Raw genomic sequence first — 17,066 nt, forward strand, 5'->3', positions numbered from 1 at the left:
GGGAGCAGCATTCCAAGATGGTCATTGAAGTTGCCATGGCGACACTATGCACCAGCCTTTGTTACCTCAGAGTAACAAAGTATCTTTGGCTGATAGGGCCAAGATTGAAAGGACAGCGGAGACTCTCATGTGCCACTCTCTGATACACCTTCTCAGAAATAACCATTGAGCGGCCACCAAGGTCAGGCTATCCATGTGCCAGGTTCACGGGGCTCAGATCAAGCATAAAGGACACTCTGGGAAGTGCAAGCAAATAATAAACAACGTGACCAACTCTGTCTAGGGAAAGGTGGGGGCAGGGCTCCCAGAAGGGCCATTTGAGCTGGATCTTGACGTATGCATAGAAGCTCGCTGGTTTAGAAGAGACAGAACAGGAGAGGTATGAGGATGTTTGGGAGCACAAGTGTGGTTCGGAGTAATGAATCCTCAGTATCTGTGCTGGATGGTGGGAATCAGGGAATAGATTTTAAAGCATGGGTGTGACAGTAAGGGTCCTGTCCACCTGAAACTACAGGGCTGGCTGCAGACAAGCTCAATAAAGTTGGGGTTTCTCCATGGTGGTATGGAGACAGAATTATGAGTGTGAACACTACTAGCTCTGCTGCCCAGGGGGTACAGGTGGGCATCTCTCAGCATCTCCTCAGAAGACAGCGATACTCAGGTCTGGGATCCATGGGGCCTGGTATTTGTTAGATAAGCATTCTTCTTTCACTTATGAGGCTCAGGCCACCCTTAAAGTCATGAGAGTCTTGCCTCAGCCTCCAGTGTGCTGGGATGACCGGCATGTGCAAACTCAACAGGTGGGCAGCTTGCCCCACACTCTTCAGGGATCTTACTGTGGGACAGAGCTGGCCCCACCCTCAAACTTCTCAATTTATTCTGTATTACTGCTAACCCACAGTTGTGGGAGCAGACATCTTACAAATGGCTACCCAGCATCTCAGAAGGCTATAATGGAGGTGCTGGCTACGGCCAGTGGGGCTCATCTTGAGACTGCCTTGGGGACGAATATGCCTGCAGGTATACATGGCTGTTGGTGGGACACTTCTTTGTGTTCTACTGGATTATAAGGGCCCCACTAGCTTCTCGGCCCCTCACTGTGTGAGTCTCCCCACACACTTCACCAAAGCCTGAAAAGAAAATAGACATCAGCCTTGTTATGTGGAGTCCTGGGAGTGGCTTCCCACCCACTTTGCCTTGTTTTGTTGGCTATAAACAAGTCACACATCCCGACCTCATTCTAAGGGAACAGGAAGGAACATACCACAGAAGGCCACATTGGACCCTTTGAGTCAAATCCCCTTGAAGACTTCTCTCAGCCCCATAGCCATAGGTCCCTGCCAAACCTGTCCCAAATGGCATCCTCTCCCTGTTCAAAACCTCCCTGTACCAGCCCATCTTAACCAGAGTAAAAGCCAGAGTCATCCTCTTGACCCACAGAGCCCTAGGTAACATGTTCCCTTTCCTGCTGATTCTACCACGGCTCCAGCTGTGCACAGTGGCCTCAGGGTTTCTGTACTGTCCTCCCTATGAGCCTTTGTCTCCTTTCCCCAGATGCCCTCAGGGGCCTGCTGCAGGACTTCTTTCTGTTCACCTCCCAGACTCTGTTCCTGCTTTGAGATTATGCTGAGAGAGCAATTGAGGTGGGACAAGCAGGAGAAGGCTACTTGTCCTTCTGCCCCAAAGATGCTTGGGCCCATCCAGGTTCCAAGAGGGGTAAACCAGCGTGAGGAGGAGAAAGGCCTGGCCTGCAGCCTCAGAGCCCCGCCCCAGCATCTCCTGAGCCCCTTTTGCCCCAGCACTGGGTTGGGCTACCTCCCTAACATGATCTTAGCCCTCCAGATGCCCCTTTCACTCTGAAAGGCTGGACAGGAAAGACCCAGACTCTCCAGAAGAGACTGAATTTCACCCCACAGTCTCAACGCTTGGTTTTGGAGAACTTAAAATGCGTCAACAATGACCTGTCTGCTCTCTTTCTTTCCCCCTCTCTCCACATGGCCATGGCCAGCCTCTCTCCCTCTCTCTACCTTCTCTATTTCTCCCTGCCTTTCTACAATAAAGCTCTAAAACCACAAAAAAATGCCATCTGCCTCTTCATGAAATGCTCACCTATGGCAGCTTGCTGCTGCCAGGCTTGCAGACCCCCTCCACAGCTGCCTCACCCTCCATCCCCAGAGGGTCTATTCAGAGGCAGCAAGGGAGTCAAAACCAAGGCCATCTCCCCTTTGCCCGTTTCTGAGCAGGTGTGTAGGCATTCTTTGGGCAGCATTCAGAAGGCTACTTTTTCTCTTCCTCGAGACTCACTGGGCATGGAGCAGATAGCCAGCTGAAGGCTCAGGACTGGACTAGCCTCTACTTCATCTCTCTCTCTCTCTCTCTCTCTCTCTCTCTCTCTCTCTCTCTCTCTCTCTCTCTCTCTCTTTTTTTTTTTTTTTCTCTCTCTCTCTCTCTCTCTCTCTCTCTCTCTCTCTCTCTCTCTCTCTCTCTCTCTCTGCCTTCCTCGTTCTTCTTCCTAAGTTCTCTCAGGTACTCTCAGTATCCTCTTTCATCCCTGACTAGTGCTACCTGACAAAATTGAAACAATGTTTGGGAGTCTCAAGAGGTAAATAGAGGTCACATGTCTGGAAGAACAAAAATTTGAAAGATTCCTGAGCTCCCTCCACAGCAGTACAACACGGAGTCAAAAGTCAAAGGTGCCGGGGAGGGCCCTGGGACCAGCAGAGTTGCAGATTGTCTTACCCTGGGGTAAGTCTGGAAGCTGTGCAGAGCTCCAGGGATGCAGCTTCTGTGAATTGTCCCCCACGGTGGGGTGAGCTGTGGTGATGCACCTGCTTCTGAGTTATCCCTAATGAGTGACCATTTACACTTGCTACCCTGAATAACTCCAGTAAAAACTTCTTGGTTCAACAAGTTGGACCTTGGATTGAGACATCCCACCCCCTCAAACAAAACAAAACGAACAAAAGAAAAACACATCTGTAGGAAATGTTTCAATTCTGAAACATAGTTTCAATTCTGTCTGGTAACCATGCTTTGGTCTGTCCCGGTTTCCCTTTCTGGGGTGAGTAGATGTGTGTGTTATCTTAGGAAAAGTCTGCCACACAATGCAGGAGAGGGCTAGGCGTCTTCTGTGTGGCCTTCATGGTTGAAGGTTGGCAAAGGTACAGGGCAGTGTGGAACCCCAGCAAGGAGACAGACACACTTCTGAGAAAAGGCACTTTATTTCAGTGTAGAGGGAGGAAGGGAGGGAGGGAAGGAGGGAGGGAGGGAGGGAGGGAGGGAGGGACGGAGGGAGGCACCAAGAGCAATTCTAAAACCCTGTCAATCTCCATAGCCTAAAAGGTGAACCTACAGCAGGTCGCACCAACCTCCCTGAAGGGAACTGGCTGGATTGGGTGGGCAGAGGAGGAGGCTGCACACACTCAGGCCTTCCCACTCTTCCCCTGGGACACACGGGTCTCTGGGGGTGCCCTGCGGAACCACTCTGACCAGGAGCCATCGTAAACTGCCACATCGGGTTTGCCACAAAGGTAGGCAGCCAGGGCAATGTGGCAGGCAGTGACCCCCTTGCGGCACGTGGCAATGAGGGGCTGTGAGAGGTCCACCTTCTTGTCCTGGAATATGGCACGCAGCTCCTCTGGGCTCTTCTCGAAACCATCTTCCGTCAGGAAGTCCATGAAGGGCATGTTGACTGAGCCACGGATGTGGCCCGAGTCTAGTCCTGGGCAGTAATAGAGAATATGAATTAGGGGAGGCATGGAAGGTGGAAACTAGAGGATCTGAGGGCCATCACCAAAAGAAGTAATGTCTTTGCTCTCTTGGCAACTCAATTTCTTGCTGGCTCTGCTTATCGTCAACACTCAGACTGTAAGACCCAAGCCTGCCACCCCTATCCCAAGATCTGTCTTGATGGAAGGATGTTCCAAGTCACTTCTTCTTGAGAGGACATCTGTGTGCATTGCAGGCCCTCCTAGTTTGTCCCCTAGTCTTCTGGGAATTACCTCTGCCCTCTGTACTTTGGGTTTTCTCGCCTGTGAAATGGGTTCAGTAGTATACATCTACGTCCCAGGATTACTGGGGAAAGCAGATGGGATGAATTTACATAGACTCTATTCAATTCGATGCTGCCAGGGACATGGCGGACAGAAACTTTGTGCCCCCACTTCCCCAGACAGCCGTTTGCAAGAGAACCAAAGCTGCCTAGCTTTGTGAGTCATTAAAGAAGCTCTCCTGTGAATTTATTTTACAATTGAAAATGCTGAGGTGCACTGACATGAAATGTCTCAGCTAAAGACACAGAGGACAGGCCAACCCAGGACCACACCCAATCATGTTTCTGTGAGGCACATAGTTGTGAAAACAAAAGGGGATCTCCTATCAGGTACGTGCTCAAATCCCATCTCAGCCATTTACTACACTGATTTTCAGCCACCTCTGCACCTCAGTGTCCCCATGGGGAGTGAATGCCCCTGGGCAAGGGCAAATGACATGGATAATATTGAATCCGAATGATGATGCTGTGGTCCCTCTAGTGACAGTGGTTGTTCAGCTCCCTCCACGCGCCTCTGAAGTGTAAGCATAAGCACAGCAGAGGGGAGGCAGGACACACCCAGTGAGGCTTTGGAAAAGTCAGAGTGGGCGGTCACTCACAGCTGTTGTCCTTGCATGCTGGAGGCTGAGGCAGGAGGATCCATAGTTAGAGGCCAGCCTGGTCTATATAGTGAGTTATAAGTCAGTCTGAGCTATTGAGTGAGACCTCATGTGAAAACATCAAACTGATAAAAGCGGAAACAGTGGAGAGGGGCCATGGCTGCCTGGTGGCACCCAAAGGACCCACGCTCTGTCAGTCCCTTCATGCTCAGTCACTTCTTTCTTCCCTGGGCACCTGCACCCCTGCACTGAGAGTGAGGCCCACGCCAGAACTGCCTCCATCTTTTTCAGGTTCCCTAAGTCCCCACCAAGCCATTACACTTGGACCATGGAGCAAGATGGAAACAGCATAGTGGGTGTGGTGGGAAGCAGAGGAACGGGGCTTACAGCGAATGCTCGTCGGGTACATGCAGCAACATGGGAACCCTGTCAATCCAAAGAAGATTCTAGAATCACTATCACAAACAGTCCCCTGACTGAACACATGTCCCTGCTTGCAGAATACAGTGTGACATCTAGACACGTCTCCCTGCTGTGACCTGAAACCAGTTCTGTGTAACCCTGCCGGTGAGGAGCAGCTGGCCTGTGGATATTAACTCTCAGGATACAGCCGTTTCCTGCAGGCACTGTAGGGAGAGATCATTTGCACCAAGCCTCTGAGGGCCGTTTTCTTCTTGTCGGTAACATAACCAACTTTGGTGCTGTCTTGAGTCTATAAAGGGGACCTTGTCTGAGTAAGGATGAAGCTAAAGACATTGAGAAGCCTTGGCACCAGCCAGAGGAGGTAGCAATGGCCACTGTGCTAGGAAGGCTCAGGGCCTGTCTGTCTGTCCGTCTGTCTGTGGGTGAAAGGGTCAAGGAGCACATGGATGTCCGAAGACCACCTAGGCTGATGTTCCATGCCCCTGGAACTTGCTGTTTTTAGTAAGGCTGGTTGCAGCGAGTCCCAGAGATCTGCCCAGCTCTGCCTCCCCCGTGCTGGAGTCACGAGCAACAGTCACTAAGTTGGATCGGAGGATCTAACTCAGGTCCTCATGGTCACGAGGCAAGCAGTTTCCACACTGAGCCACCTCCCCAGCCTCTGCCTGGGGACTTTACAGAAACAGAAGTCACAGCCATTGTGCAGAGGGAAAGCCAGGGATCCCATGGGCCCAGGCCAGAGAACTCTGGAACACTGCCAACCAGAGGAAGACCTTGCAGCTAGAAGCAGGCTTCTTAACACCCCCCTCCCCTCTGCAGCCAGCACCCCAAAAGTGGGTTCTGTAGAGAACTATATCTCCCTCGTTCCTCACAAAACTGAAGAGACTTTCCTCCGAGATCTAATGGGGATTCCAGGCACAAAGAGATTTGATAACTTCCCCATAGCAGAGGCATGGGAAATCAAGTCAGACTCCAAAGCCTATGTTTTTTAGTCATTGTGAGCTCCCCTAGAAAAGAAGGCTGCGGTAAGGTATTGCTGGGCTGACTTCTGGTGTCCCTCAATACCCTAGAAGTCTAGGAACGTGTGTTCCAGGCTTGGCTGAGGAGGTTTCATTCAAGTCCAGAGGCACGCTAAGAGCCCTCAGGGTATGGATGGGCACGGTTGTTGGAGTCCAGGAAAACCTGTTTGGACCTTTCTGGCTTTCAGCCCAAAGACAGGGAATCCAATCCCAAAGGCACCCTGGCTGTGGCTCAAGAGGCGGGGCCCTAGGCAGAGGGGTTCCTCGTTTGTACATAGCAACAGCGTGGAGTGGTGACCTCTCCTGCCTCTGTCCTCATGTTTGCTCACTCCGCCCTCCACGGCAGCTTTAGGCAAGCCTCACTTTGGGGCCTGCAAACCTCAGTAGAGTGGGGCCAGACCCTCTACAAGACTACTGAAGATTCTAGAAGCGAGGGGTCTGCAAATCAAAGTACTCAGCATGGACCAGTACCCTCCTCCTCCTCCGCCTCACCCATCCCTAGGTGAAATAACAAGGTCACAGGTACCCAGGCTCAACAACTGAGAAATGAGTGTCACCGGGTCCAAATGCAGAATTCCCATTTTATAGATGAGGAAAACTGAGGCTTGGAGAAGGGAAACAACCTACTACTGGCAAAGGCCCTAGAGATCCCTGAATTCTAAGATTCCTCTCTTCTCTATGATCCTTCCTACTTACTCTGGGCGCCCAGACTCTGGGGGCCTGACTTACATCTGTCTTTGTTTGCTAGTGTTCCTGCCTGTGTGACACACAGCTGCATCTGAATATTCTTTTTTTTTATTCTGCATGCTTACTCAGGACTCTGGAAGGTGCATGAAGGCCTGAGGGGCAGGCAACTGCTCCTTCCCCCGACTCCCACCCCCACCCCCCAGGGCAGGAAGTTGCCACGGGGTCTCTGAAGACCTGCTTTTCATTTCTGCCACTCTCAGTACCTTCAGGAACACTCAGTCAAGGCCTCCCCACCCCCCACATCCCATGCTTTGTATCTGGACTGCTGAACCCGCAGGAACCTCCCCGAACCCATCCCACAGAGCAGACCATGACCTTGGTGGTGTGCATTTGTGTCCAGCAAATCCTCTTACAGAATGGGCCAAGCAGCCCCTCCCTGCCTGTCTAGATGGCCCTGGACTTTGCCCAGTGCCGTCCCCTCCAAAGAGCCCCTAGAACAAAAGCCATGTGCTGTGACAGGGCTGGGGACCTCTGCTTGTTTATCAACAACCAGGAAATGCAAGGTCAAGCCGTTGGGCTGAACCCTCCACATAAAAGTGGCTGAGCTGGAATGAGAACCCAGTCTCCCTGGCACTCCAGGGCAATTGAAAAGGTAGGAAGAGTCAGAGAGAAGAGAGGGACCTTAGAACTCAGGCAGCCTGTGTCCCCTCTTCAAGCCTTGACTTTCCTCGTCTGTAAAATGATAAGGACGCTATGTCTGGGCCCCATTATCACTCCTTTCTTGGTTTGCAGCCAGGAAAGCCCAATGGCCAGCTCCACTCTCCCTTCCTCCAGTTTCAGTTCCAAGAAGAAAATGGGGCTTTGAGTCAAGACCAGGAGGCATCCCAGGTTCAGAGTCTCTGGAAAGTGCCTAACAAGCATGCATCTTTCTCCTCTGACCTTCCCAGAGCCAAGCAGGCGGGAGAAATCAAAGGCCTGGAGAGAGTGAGACTGGAGCAATGCCAGCCTCTGCCAACTCCATGTGTGGCCTTGATCTGCTCCTGCCTGTGTGCCTAGGCCCCCTCCGTCCAGTGGGATGAGAATTTAGTATTAAGACTGTAAAAACAGAGTTGCTGACATCAGCCGGCAGAAAGGAAGAGACATTTCGAAACAAGTTAGGTAAAAATGTATCCTGGAGTTAAGTCATGCAGGACAGGAGGCACCTACGGATGAGAGAGAGAGAGAGAGAGAGAGAGAGAGAGAGAGAGAGAGAGAGGTGGGCCACCAGTCCTATGCTCTGGAAAAGCAAGACTTGGGGTCAAAATTTGGGGTTGCCTCTAGTCAGGCGCCTCTAGAAAGGGGCATTTCATCTCAGCATTTCATCTGAGATTTTTTTTTCCTGACTCCTAAACTATACAGACTTCTTCAGGCTTTCTCACACATACCAAAGGGGACCCAAGGGGTCATCTTTTCAGGAATACCTGGCACAGGAGGCTCCCCTGAACCCTAGGAAATGGTGGTGGGACTGAATGGATTTATATCTGGATTTCGAACCCTGGGTTAAAACAAAATGATACCAGGTTCAAATCCAGATTCTGCCACGTAACTGACCAAGTAACAATCTCCCAGTGCTTCATCTAAGTCAGGTATTTCATCCCATCAATTTCCCTGGCTGATAGCTGCTGTAACAGACAGGCTGCAGCCACTTGCTGAGGTTATGAACTGAGGAGCCTTTCAAAGACACTAGCCAGGGTCCCAGAAGAGCTCAGGGAAGGGCCTTGCTGATATTTGAAAGGGCTTCTGGGATGGAGAGAGTGGGAAGAGATTTGTAGACCTATGTGCAGCCAAGCAAATGACTGCTTGTGGATAGAACATCTTTTCGTACATCTGCTGCATGTGGGAGCGCTGGTGCCTGGAAGTGGACCATGGATGGACAGGCCCCCAGTCACCTAATAGGGGCAGCTTGTTAGCACCCGGCTATGGCACACAGGGCCCCCATGTATCAGCGCTATAAAAGCCTTCAAGGTTGGCTGTCCCCTCCCATTTTACAGATGGAAAACAAGTCTACCTAGAGGGCCTGAGGGATCCAGGTGTTTTGATTCCCCATCTTTTTGTTGTACAATCCTCCCAAGGGCCACAGGAACACCTACCTACTATATCCGGCTCCGGTTGTGTGCCCAGGTACCGTCCTTGGGCCCGAGAGTCCACCAGCTGGAACCTTTTAGACTGGAGATTCTCTAGGACCTGCTCATAGGTCTTGAGCAGGGAGAGGTTCAGTGTGGCTTTGAAAACGGCTGGCTCTGGCCGCGAGGGCTCAGATGTCACCGGGTGGCCCTCCTTCAGCCAGTTCCGGAAGCCACCATTGAGCACTGACACTGTGCGGTGGCCAAACACACGAAACATCCACCAGACTCTGGGTGCATAGAAGCTGCCCAGGTCATCTCCATCGTATACCACCACATGTGTGTCGTTGCTTATGCCCAGGTTGCCCACATAGTCCCCAAAGTGGGCCTCACTGGGCAGCATCATCTCATAAGGCGAAGTCGTGTCCCGGCATTCCTCTATATCAAAGAAGGACGCGCCAGGCACGTGTCTCTCCTGGTACTCTTTGCGTGCCTGGCGGGTCCCGGGTGAGTACCAAGACGCGTCCAGCACCCGAAGGCTGGGCCCCAGGCGGCCAGACCGAATGGATTCCGCCAGCCACTTGGTGGAGACCAGCGCCCGGTAGAGCACCTGATGTACCATAGTGTCAGTTCTGCGTGTCACCTAGCGCGGTTGGGAACCAGGAAAGAGACGGGCTTGAGAGGACTGAGTGCGGTGGGCGGAGCCCAGGGGGCGGAGCTGTTGTTCCCACTACATTTTCCCAGCGTGCAATTGTAACTATACTCAGAGCCAGACTCACAGTGGGAGAGGTTGGCACATTCCCTAGGGAAGCCTGCTCCACCCCTCCCACTGTCCCGGCGCCCTCCCTTTCTGGTGCCTAGGAGGGCAGGTGGGCGTGGCTAAGAGCTTCGGAGCTTTACTATAGCAGCAAGTTGGTGGGAGGGGCTGGCTCAGAACACTGTCTTCAAGAATGGGAAAAACACAAGTCAGAGATGGCCTTCCAGTCGCCTCTCCCGGGCGCACTGACTTCTCGCCAGCCCTTCTGCTTTCGTTTCCTGCAGCCAGAGTTCTCTGGCTTCTAGAATGCCCAATTCCGGAGAAAGGGCTCCTGGCACTCTGCCCTGCTTTCGCCAGGACCCAGCTAGCGGCTCCATCCTGGGCGGCTTGCTGCACTCAGTCGCCCCAGTAGCTAGGCTGGCACTCGCCCTTGCGCTCCGAAGAAGCTGGAGGGTTCAAACAAGGAGCCGGGAGGGTTCCCAAGTGGCCCGCACCATTGTACCGCCTCCTATGGGGGTGAAGAGAGAAACCTCTCTCGTAGACAGTCGGGACTCCGAACAGCTTCTGCGTCTTCGCACGGGAGTCTTGTTTGCCCCTCTTCGTATAATACTTCTCATACATAAAGGGGGCTATTGGAGGCTCGAGATGACACTGGGGCAGCGCTCAACCCGGCTTCATGGCGCCAGCGTCCCCCTCAGTACGAGGAATGGAAGGTGCAACGTCTCGGAGTGGCCCAAGCAGTGGGCTGTGCCCAAGTCTCCTCCCTTTGGCTGGCCGCAGGTTGGTGGCGGAAGGAGGGAACCTCTGAGGGCGCGGGGAGGGGGTGACTTGGCGGAACTGGGAAACGGGGAGCGCAAACCCCTGGTATCTGCTACCCAACGCGTCCTACTTGCTTTTCTGTGAGAGAGGGTGCTTCTCGGGTGTGCATAGCGTGGTATCACGCGGGAGTGGAGGAGGGGATGCAGTCTATGAGAGAAGAGTTTCTAGGGCGCCTCTAATTTGCCTTAGGAAGACTGTCCGTGGCTGCTTGTGGCCGTCTGTGGGTTGGGGTGGCATAAGAGACAGGTGGGTAGCAGTGAGTGGATGGGGTTTGGAAAGACCTGATGCCTCCTGAGAAAGTTGGAGGTGGGGGAGGGAGAGAATAAACAAAGCAATTCAGAGGGGCTGTGGTGAGGAGATCTAGCGTGCCCCAAGAGGAGAAAGTAACAGCCCCCAAGAGGAGAAAGTAACAGAACGCACTGGAATAAAAGTAAACTAGCATTTATCAGGCCCGCCTTGCCGAGTGCCTTCACAACCCTGCCGGTTTGAGCTGAACTCCCAACAGGAGAAACAGGTAGAGCCAGGAGGTGCCAGGGCACATAGTGGAAAAGGGACTAATTTCTCACCTGAAGCCCAAAGTGGTAGGAGCTGCCTCGGTTTACTTGTCCATCCTTGAAGCCTTATACTTATTATTATTATTATTATTTGTCGTGGGCTACAATTTTTACCACTTCATTGTAAATTTATATAAATCCCAATAAGCAAGATATCTGGAAATAGAGCATGGCTCCTGCAAACCGGCTGTACACCCCCTCTCTAGTCTATTCTGTTCCCCTGGAATGCTTTTCTCTTGAACTCCCCTCCCTGGTTTTTGAGCATCTATCCTGCCCTGAAATACTGTCACAGTGTGTTGCAAAAATTCAAACACTGTTTAGCATTTTCCCAGCATACTCTGCGCCTGGAGCTTGACAGTAGGGAAGAGAAGGTACCAGGAGGGTCTAGTTAGGGAGATGCTCTTCAGTGCCAGAACACCCCACCCCACCCCACCCCGTCCCCACCCCCCATGGGTGGGATATATAGGCTCACAGTAACTCAGGATGGCCTGGGCCCGTCCTATGTGTCCTGATGGGCTTCCAGAGAGCTACTCTCCCCTGGGATCCTGGCCCTTCAAGCACAAAGAAACCTAGTCTCTTTCTGGTCCCGTCCCCTCATGGGCACCCATAGCCTAGCCTCTCTGACTCTCTTTCTGCTGCCTGGGGTCTTTTGTCATAACTGTCAATCAAGCAGGGAGCGTAGTGACCTCAGACCTTTGAAGTCCCACCCCCTGGAAGTCTAAGGCCAGCTGTAGACTCGAGGGCCATTAGGAGAGTAAAGGAAGGAATAGCAGGTTTGCATTCAACTTCCCTAAATGATCATTCAAAGAAGCTGTTTATAGGGTCAGTGGTGGCCCTTCTATAGTCACGTTTTTATTCTCACTAAGAGGTGGGTTTTGGAGTCTGGCGTGGTGGTGTATGCTTGTAACCCACCCACCCCCACTCCCCCATTCTGGATGCTGAGTAGGAAGAGGAGAATTTCAAGTTCCAGGATAGGGAGTGAGGGAAGGTGCTGGGATGATAGCTCATGTGATTAAGAGCTTGCCTTGACAGCACAAGGCCCTGAGCTGGATCCCCAGAGTCTTCATAAACAACACAAGGCATGTTGCATGCCTGTGATCCAGCCCTGGGGAAAGAGAGACAGGTAGATCCCTAGGCTCAGTGACCAGCCAGCCGAGGTGAGTCCCAGGCCATGGGAAGTCCCCCATCCCAAAAATGATATAAAGTTAATAAAATGGCTGGTGCCTGGGGCCCCATCTGAGATCTGAGATTGTTCTCTGCCCCACCCCACCACCTTCGCACAAGCGCTCACTTGCGTGTGTGCACACACACACACACACACACACAGGTTGGAAGTTCCAGTATACAACACGTGACTCAGGAACCCTCACATACTGACATGAATGGCCCATACCATGTCATCTCTGCTCTCTGACTCCCAAACCAGAGCTGAGGAGGCAAAATTCCCAAGAATGATGTCAGTAAAGGGGCTACTGTGTCCTGAAAGGATTGTCCCACCTCAGTCTCCTTGCTCTCTGTGCACACACCCTCCCTCCTGTGTCCCAACTCTCATATCCAGCTGCATCACAAACACTAGTACAGAGTTTCACTCTGTAGCCCAAGCCATCCTGGAACTCTCTCTGTAGACCAGGCTAGCCTCATACTCACAGAATTCCAGTGCTGGGACAAACGGTGTGTACCACCAGTGCCCAGCTTAGCCCTTATGCTTATCCCTAGGTCAAAGAGTGTGTGTGTGTGTGTGTGTGTGTGTGTGTGTGTGTGTGTGTGTGTGTGTGTCTGCTCTCTCTCGCATCCAGGCTGAGGTAGAGGCCTTGCTGTGCACACTAAACTCCAGAATTCCTCACTTGCACCATTGCTTGAGATGCTCTGGGGCCTACCAAAGTCAAGAGTTCTCAATGTGTGCCCCCACCCCCACCCCACACAGGGCCTAAGCCAGTAATGCAAACCTATTCCCACTTAGTTTTTGTTGTCTGTTTGTGGGTTTTTGTTGTTATTGTTGTTCTGTGGGTTTTTTTGTTTGTTTGTTTGATTGATTGATTGATTGATTGGTTTTGTTTATTTTGTTTTGAGCCGGTCTTGCTGAGTAGCCCAGGCTGGTCTGGAACTTCCTATGTAGACTAGGCTGGCCCTGACCTCTGGTCCTCCTACCTCAGTCTCTTGAGTACCGGTATTATAGGAGGTACATCTACTAATGCAGGTAATTCAAAGCATATCAGGGAGCCTCGGTGGCTTTGAGAAAAAGATGACAGGCCGGGCTTGGTGGCGCACGCCTTTAATCCCAGCACTCGGGAGGCAGAGGCAGGCGGATTTCTGAGTTCGAGGCCAGCCTGGTCTACAAAGTGAGTGCCAGGACAGCCAGGGCTACACAGAGAAACCCTGTCTCGAAAAACCAAAAAAAAAAAAAAAAAAAGAGAGAAAAAGATGACAGTACCTAACCTCTTAAGGGTGTTCCCTCAGCAGGCTGGGGAGAGGCTGCTGAGTCAGGTGTTGTAATAAATGAGGATTAAATGTTTCTGGGCAAAGGGTGAATTCTGGTTATGTTCCCATTGGACTCCTAGACCGGCTTAATGAATGTGTGGATCTGATTGGCTGTGAAGCTGGGCTACATCTTAGAGAAGGGCTGAAACTTTGGTCTTATTTGCTTTACCTATGGGCTAATTGAGCCTGGCCCGGGCTCTGCCCTACTTTGCTGGGCAATGAATAGAGTGAGGGACACGCACCACCCTCTCCTGGCGCGCCCGCAGTCGGTCGGTCGTAACTGTCCTTTGAAGCCATGCATTATTCAAAGCCTGGCAGGGGGCTCCCTGGGTGTTAAAGGCAGAGCCTGGCTCACCCCAGGCCCTGTTTGAGTTCTTGGACTCTGCTCTGCCGGTACGCAGGCTCCACCTACTCCGATCAGCACATATGCCCTAGTCGCAATCCCTGAATGCAGGTTTGTCTCTCCATTCTGGTATCTTCCCTGTCTTGCAGCCCCGCAATCTGAGCATCTCCTAGGCCATGGCCGCCCCGCAGCTTTTCCGAGCTCTCGTGTCTGCGCAGTGGGTGGCGGAGGCTCTGAAGGCCCCGCGCTCCTCACAGCCGCTGAAGTTACTGGACGCGTCCTGGTATCTACCCAAGCTGGGCCGCGATGCACGACGCGAGTTTGAGGAGCGCCACATCCCGGGCGCCGCCTTCTTCGACATCGATCGTTGCAGCGACCACACGTCCCCCTACGACCACATGCTGCCTAACGCCACGCACTTTGCCGACTACGCGGGCAGCTTGGGCGTGAGCGCCACCACGCACGTCGTGATCTACGACGGCAGCGACCAGGGCCTCTATTCCGCTCCGCGGGTCTGGTGGATGTTCCGCGCCTTCGGCCACCACTCTGTGTCATTGCTGGACGGCGGCTTCCGCCACTGGCTGAATCAAAACCTGCCAATCAGCTCCGGCAAAAGCCACTCGGAGCCCGCGGAGTTCAGCGCACAGCTCGATCCCTCCTTCATCAAGACCCACGAGGACATCCTGGAGAACTTGGATGCCCGGCGCTTCCAGGTGGTGGATGCCCGCGCAGCTGGCCGTTTCCAAGGCACCCAGCCAGAACCCCGAGATGGTAACGCGCTGGGGAAACGGGCTAATGGGGAAGTGGGGACTGTCCGGTGTGTGATGTGCGCTCCGGACACTGCCTAGCCGTGTGCTAGCCTTATATGCATACAGAGCAAAGGGATAAGTGTTGGTTGCTGGGCGGCTTCACTCTAAGCATCTCGCTTTCTTCTTATAGTGGAGGCCACACACTACCTCACAGTTTTGGAACTCTGGGCTGAGGTTGCCTGAGTACCTTGAGAATCCAGGGCACCCAGACCAGGACAGCCCACTAACTGTAATACCGAGCTTGTGTACAGCCACCACAAAAGAGCAGAAGGCAGCCTGCACCTGGCTTAGGAAGGACCCAAGCTTGGTCCTGATGAGGTCTAGCCTGCAGCTCCTGAGTTGATGGGGTGTTTATTGTACACCTGCAACTGCCTAGGTAATATTAAGAGATTCTGAGAGGGTATTAGGATGGATCAGTCGCTCAAAACGGTTCGTGCCCCAAGTGAGGGCAAAGCTGGCTGCCTATGGCCTGGGTTTCTCCAGGCAAAGCCCTGTGTAATATGGGAAAGGATCTCACAGAGCAAGCTGGGCTATCTATAGCCATGCTAGTATGAGCCAAATCTCTCAGGAGCTAGGTAGAGCCAGCCTTTAGTATCTGCAGACACCAGATTCCAGTGTTTAAACAACCTCAGAAAACACTTATTTCCTGTACAGAGGGTATGCCCTTTCTTGCCCTGTCTATTCCTGAATGACACAGTGTAACTGCATAGCATTCACAACTGTGATGGATATTGAAAGAGATCTAGAGATGGGTGCAGCACTGCATGGCTATTATCCCAGCATTTGGAGGCTGAGACAGGTGGATCACCAGTTTGAGGCCAGCCTGGGCTACATAGTGATTTCCAGGCCAGCCTGAACCAGAGAGTAAGATCCTGTCTCAAAACTCAAAAGGGAGAGAAAGGAGTTGGGGAGACTCTAGAGATATGTTCAGTGTTAGGAGGATGCATGTAGATTGCATGACAGGACACCATTTCATGTGATTTGGTGTTGGGGGTGGGGTACAGGCATTAGTTCTCCTGAAAATATGGAGCAATGCCCACACTGACACAGAGCAGGTGAGGAGAGTAGCCCTGGAGTGGCTGCCTTGTCCGAGATCTTAGGAAGGAGCCTCTCTGGATTCAGACTCCCTGCATACTTACCCACAGTGAGCAACCAGTAGTTCCCCCTACCACTTCTGTCCAGACTGCCAGGGTGGGAGCCAGCCATGGCCCCCAAAGCTCTCCCATACCCTCTCTGCTGGTCCAGGCTTCTGTTCAGAGCCCTGTCTCTGCTGTACTTTGCATAGCACCTCTGGATGGTGACCCTTGCATGTGTAGAATGAAAGCAGTAGGTGAGAGTTAATGTGCTTCGAGCCGCCGGGTTGGAAGACATACTAGTCTTTACTTAAAGCATTACCATGTCTCCCCCGCAGTCCCTGACTTGGCCAAGTACACCTGTAATTTGCTCCTTCAGTCCAGCAGGTCAGGGTTTGTGTTTTGCTTGGTCATGCTGAAGCTATAAGGAAGTCCTGACTCTACTTACCCATAGGACCCTGGCTTGAGAGCTTGCTCTTCTCCAGGCTTTGAGAAGGGCTGCTCGGGGTGACTTTTAGGAGACCCACTTCACTGGGGATGGCCAACACACTGAATCCTCTCAAAGCTCAGAAGCACTGTCTCTGGCCATCCTCTGAGAATAGAGACTGCCACGGACCATCAGCTCCCGCAAAGACAGGGAAACGGAGGCAGAGGTCTCTCACACACTCATATCGGGATCTAGATGGCCCAGATTTGTCAGACAGCTGTGAGGTTTCATTCTGATGGGACTCTCAGCCCTCCTGGGAAAATGGGGCTTTAATAACCTCTGGCTGGAAGAAAGCTAGAGACAAAATACACCCTCTACCTCCCTATTGTCTGAGCCTTGGTGGCTAGGATGCCTGGTGCATCATCCCAGAGTTCCTGGGTTCTTTCTGTCTGCCAGGCTCTCAATCACACTGTCAGGACTCTGACTGGCTAGTTTCATTTTGGGAGAAGACCCTACCCTCCCTAGGCACAAATGGCAGCACAGCCTCTGGGGTGGTTGCCTAACTCCCCCTACCCACTGCTAGCTAGAGCATGCTAGTCTTTGTGCCTTCTTCTCCTGGGGTGGGGAGTGACAGACATTTCCTTCCCATAGAATCTGGGTGGTATTAAAGGAGAAAACGCTGCGGAGGGGGTCTAGGCAGTATCCTGCACAACCCAAGTGTTCAGCCATGTCAGCCATTTTGATAGCTATTTTTTAACCATAGCCCTAGGGTATTTCTGTCACACTGGCAAGTATCTGGTTAGCGCCTGTCTGCCCTCTATGCCATCTCTCACCCTCCAAGTGTCCTGAGTCCTAATTGGACAGAGGTCATGTGTACTAGTCTGCTGTCCCTCAAGAATCACGGTCAGGAAGCCCAGTGTGTTGTGTA

General features: G+C 52.4%; 2 protein-coding genes across 4 annotated transcripts in view; one reads left to right on the plus strand and one right to left on the minus strand.

The window, feature by feature from the left end:
* Positions 1-3,202: 3,202 nt before the first annotated feature.
* Positions 3,203-9,592, minus strand: Tst (thiosulfate sulfurtransferase). Its single transcript, XM_021184152.2, has 2 exons — positions 8,906-9,592; positions 3,203-3,721 (listed from the first exon to the last, which is right to left on the minus strand). Exons 1-2 carry the CDS (start codon positions 9,498-9,500, stop codon positions 3,423-3,425), a joined length of 894 nt encoding a protein of 297 aa, XP_021039811.1. The 5' UTR covers positions 9,501-9,592; the 3' UTR covers positions 3,203-3,422.
* A 239-nt stretch (positions 9,593-9,831) lies between these two features.
* Mpst (mercaptopyruvate sulfurtransferase) overlaps positions 9,832-17,066 on the plus strand; it is an 8,084-nt gene continuing 849 nt past the window's right edge. The window contains exons 1-2 of one of the 3 annotated variants that reach the window (XM_021183230.2): positions 9,832-10,415; positions 13,979-14,600. In XM_021183230.2, coding sequence (XP_021038889.1) covers positions 14,006-14,600 — 595 coding nt within the window. In that variant the 5' untranslated portion in view covers positions 9,832-10,415; positions 13,979-14,005. Of the gene's footprint in view, positions 10,416-10,470; positions 10,535-13,637; positions 13,880-13,978; positions 14,601-17,066 lie in introns of those variants that run through there. The other 2 variants (XM_021183228.2, XM_021183229.2) reach the window with 2 other exon arrangements.

The sequence above is a fragment of the Mus caroli genome, chromosome 15 (genome assembly GCF_900094665.2).
Source record: "Mus caroli chromosome 15, CAROLI_EIJ_v1.1, whole genome shotgun sequence".
In the NCBI taxonomy this organism is placed as follows: domain Eukaryota; kingdom Metazoa; phylum Chordata; class Mammalia; order Rodentia; family Muridae; genus Mus; species Mus caroli.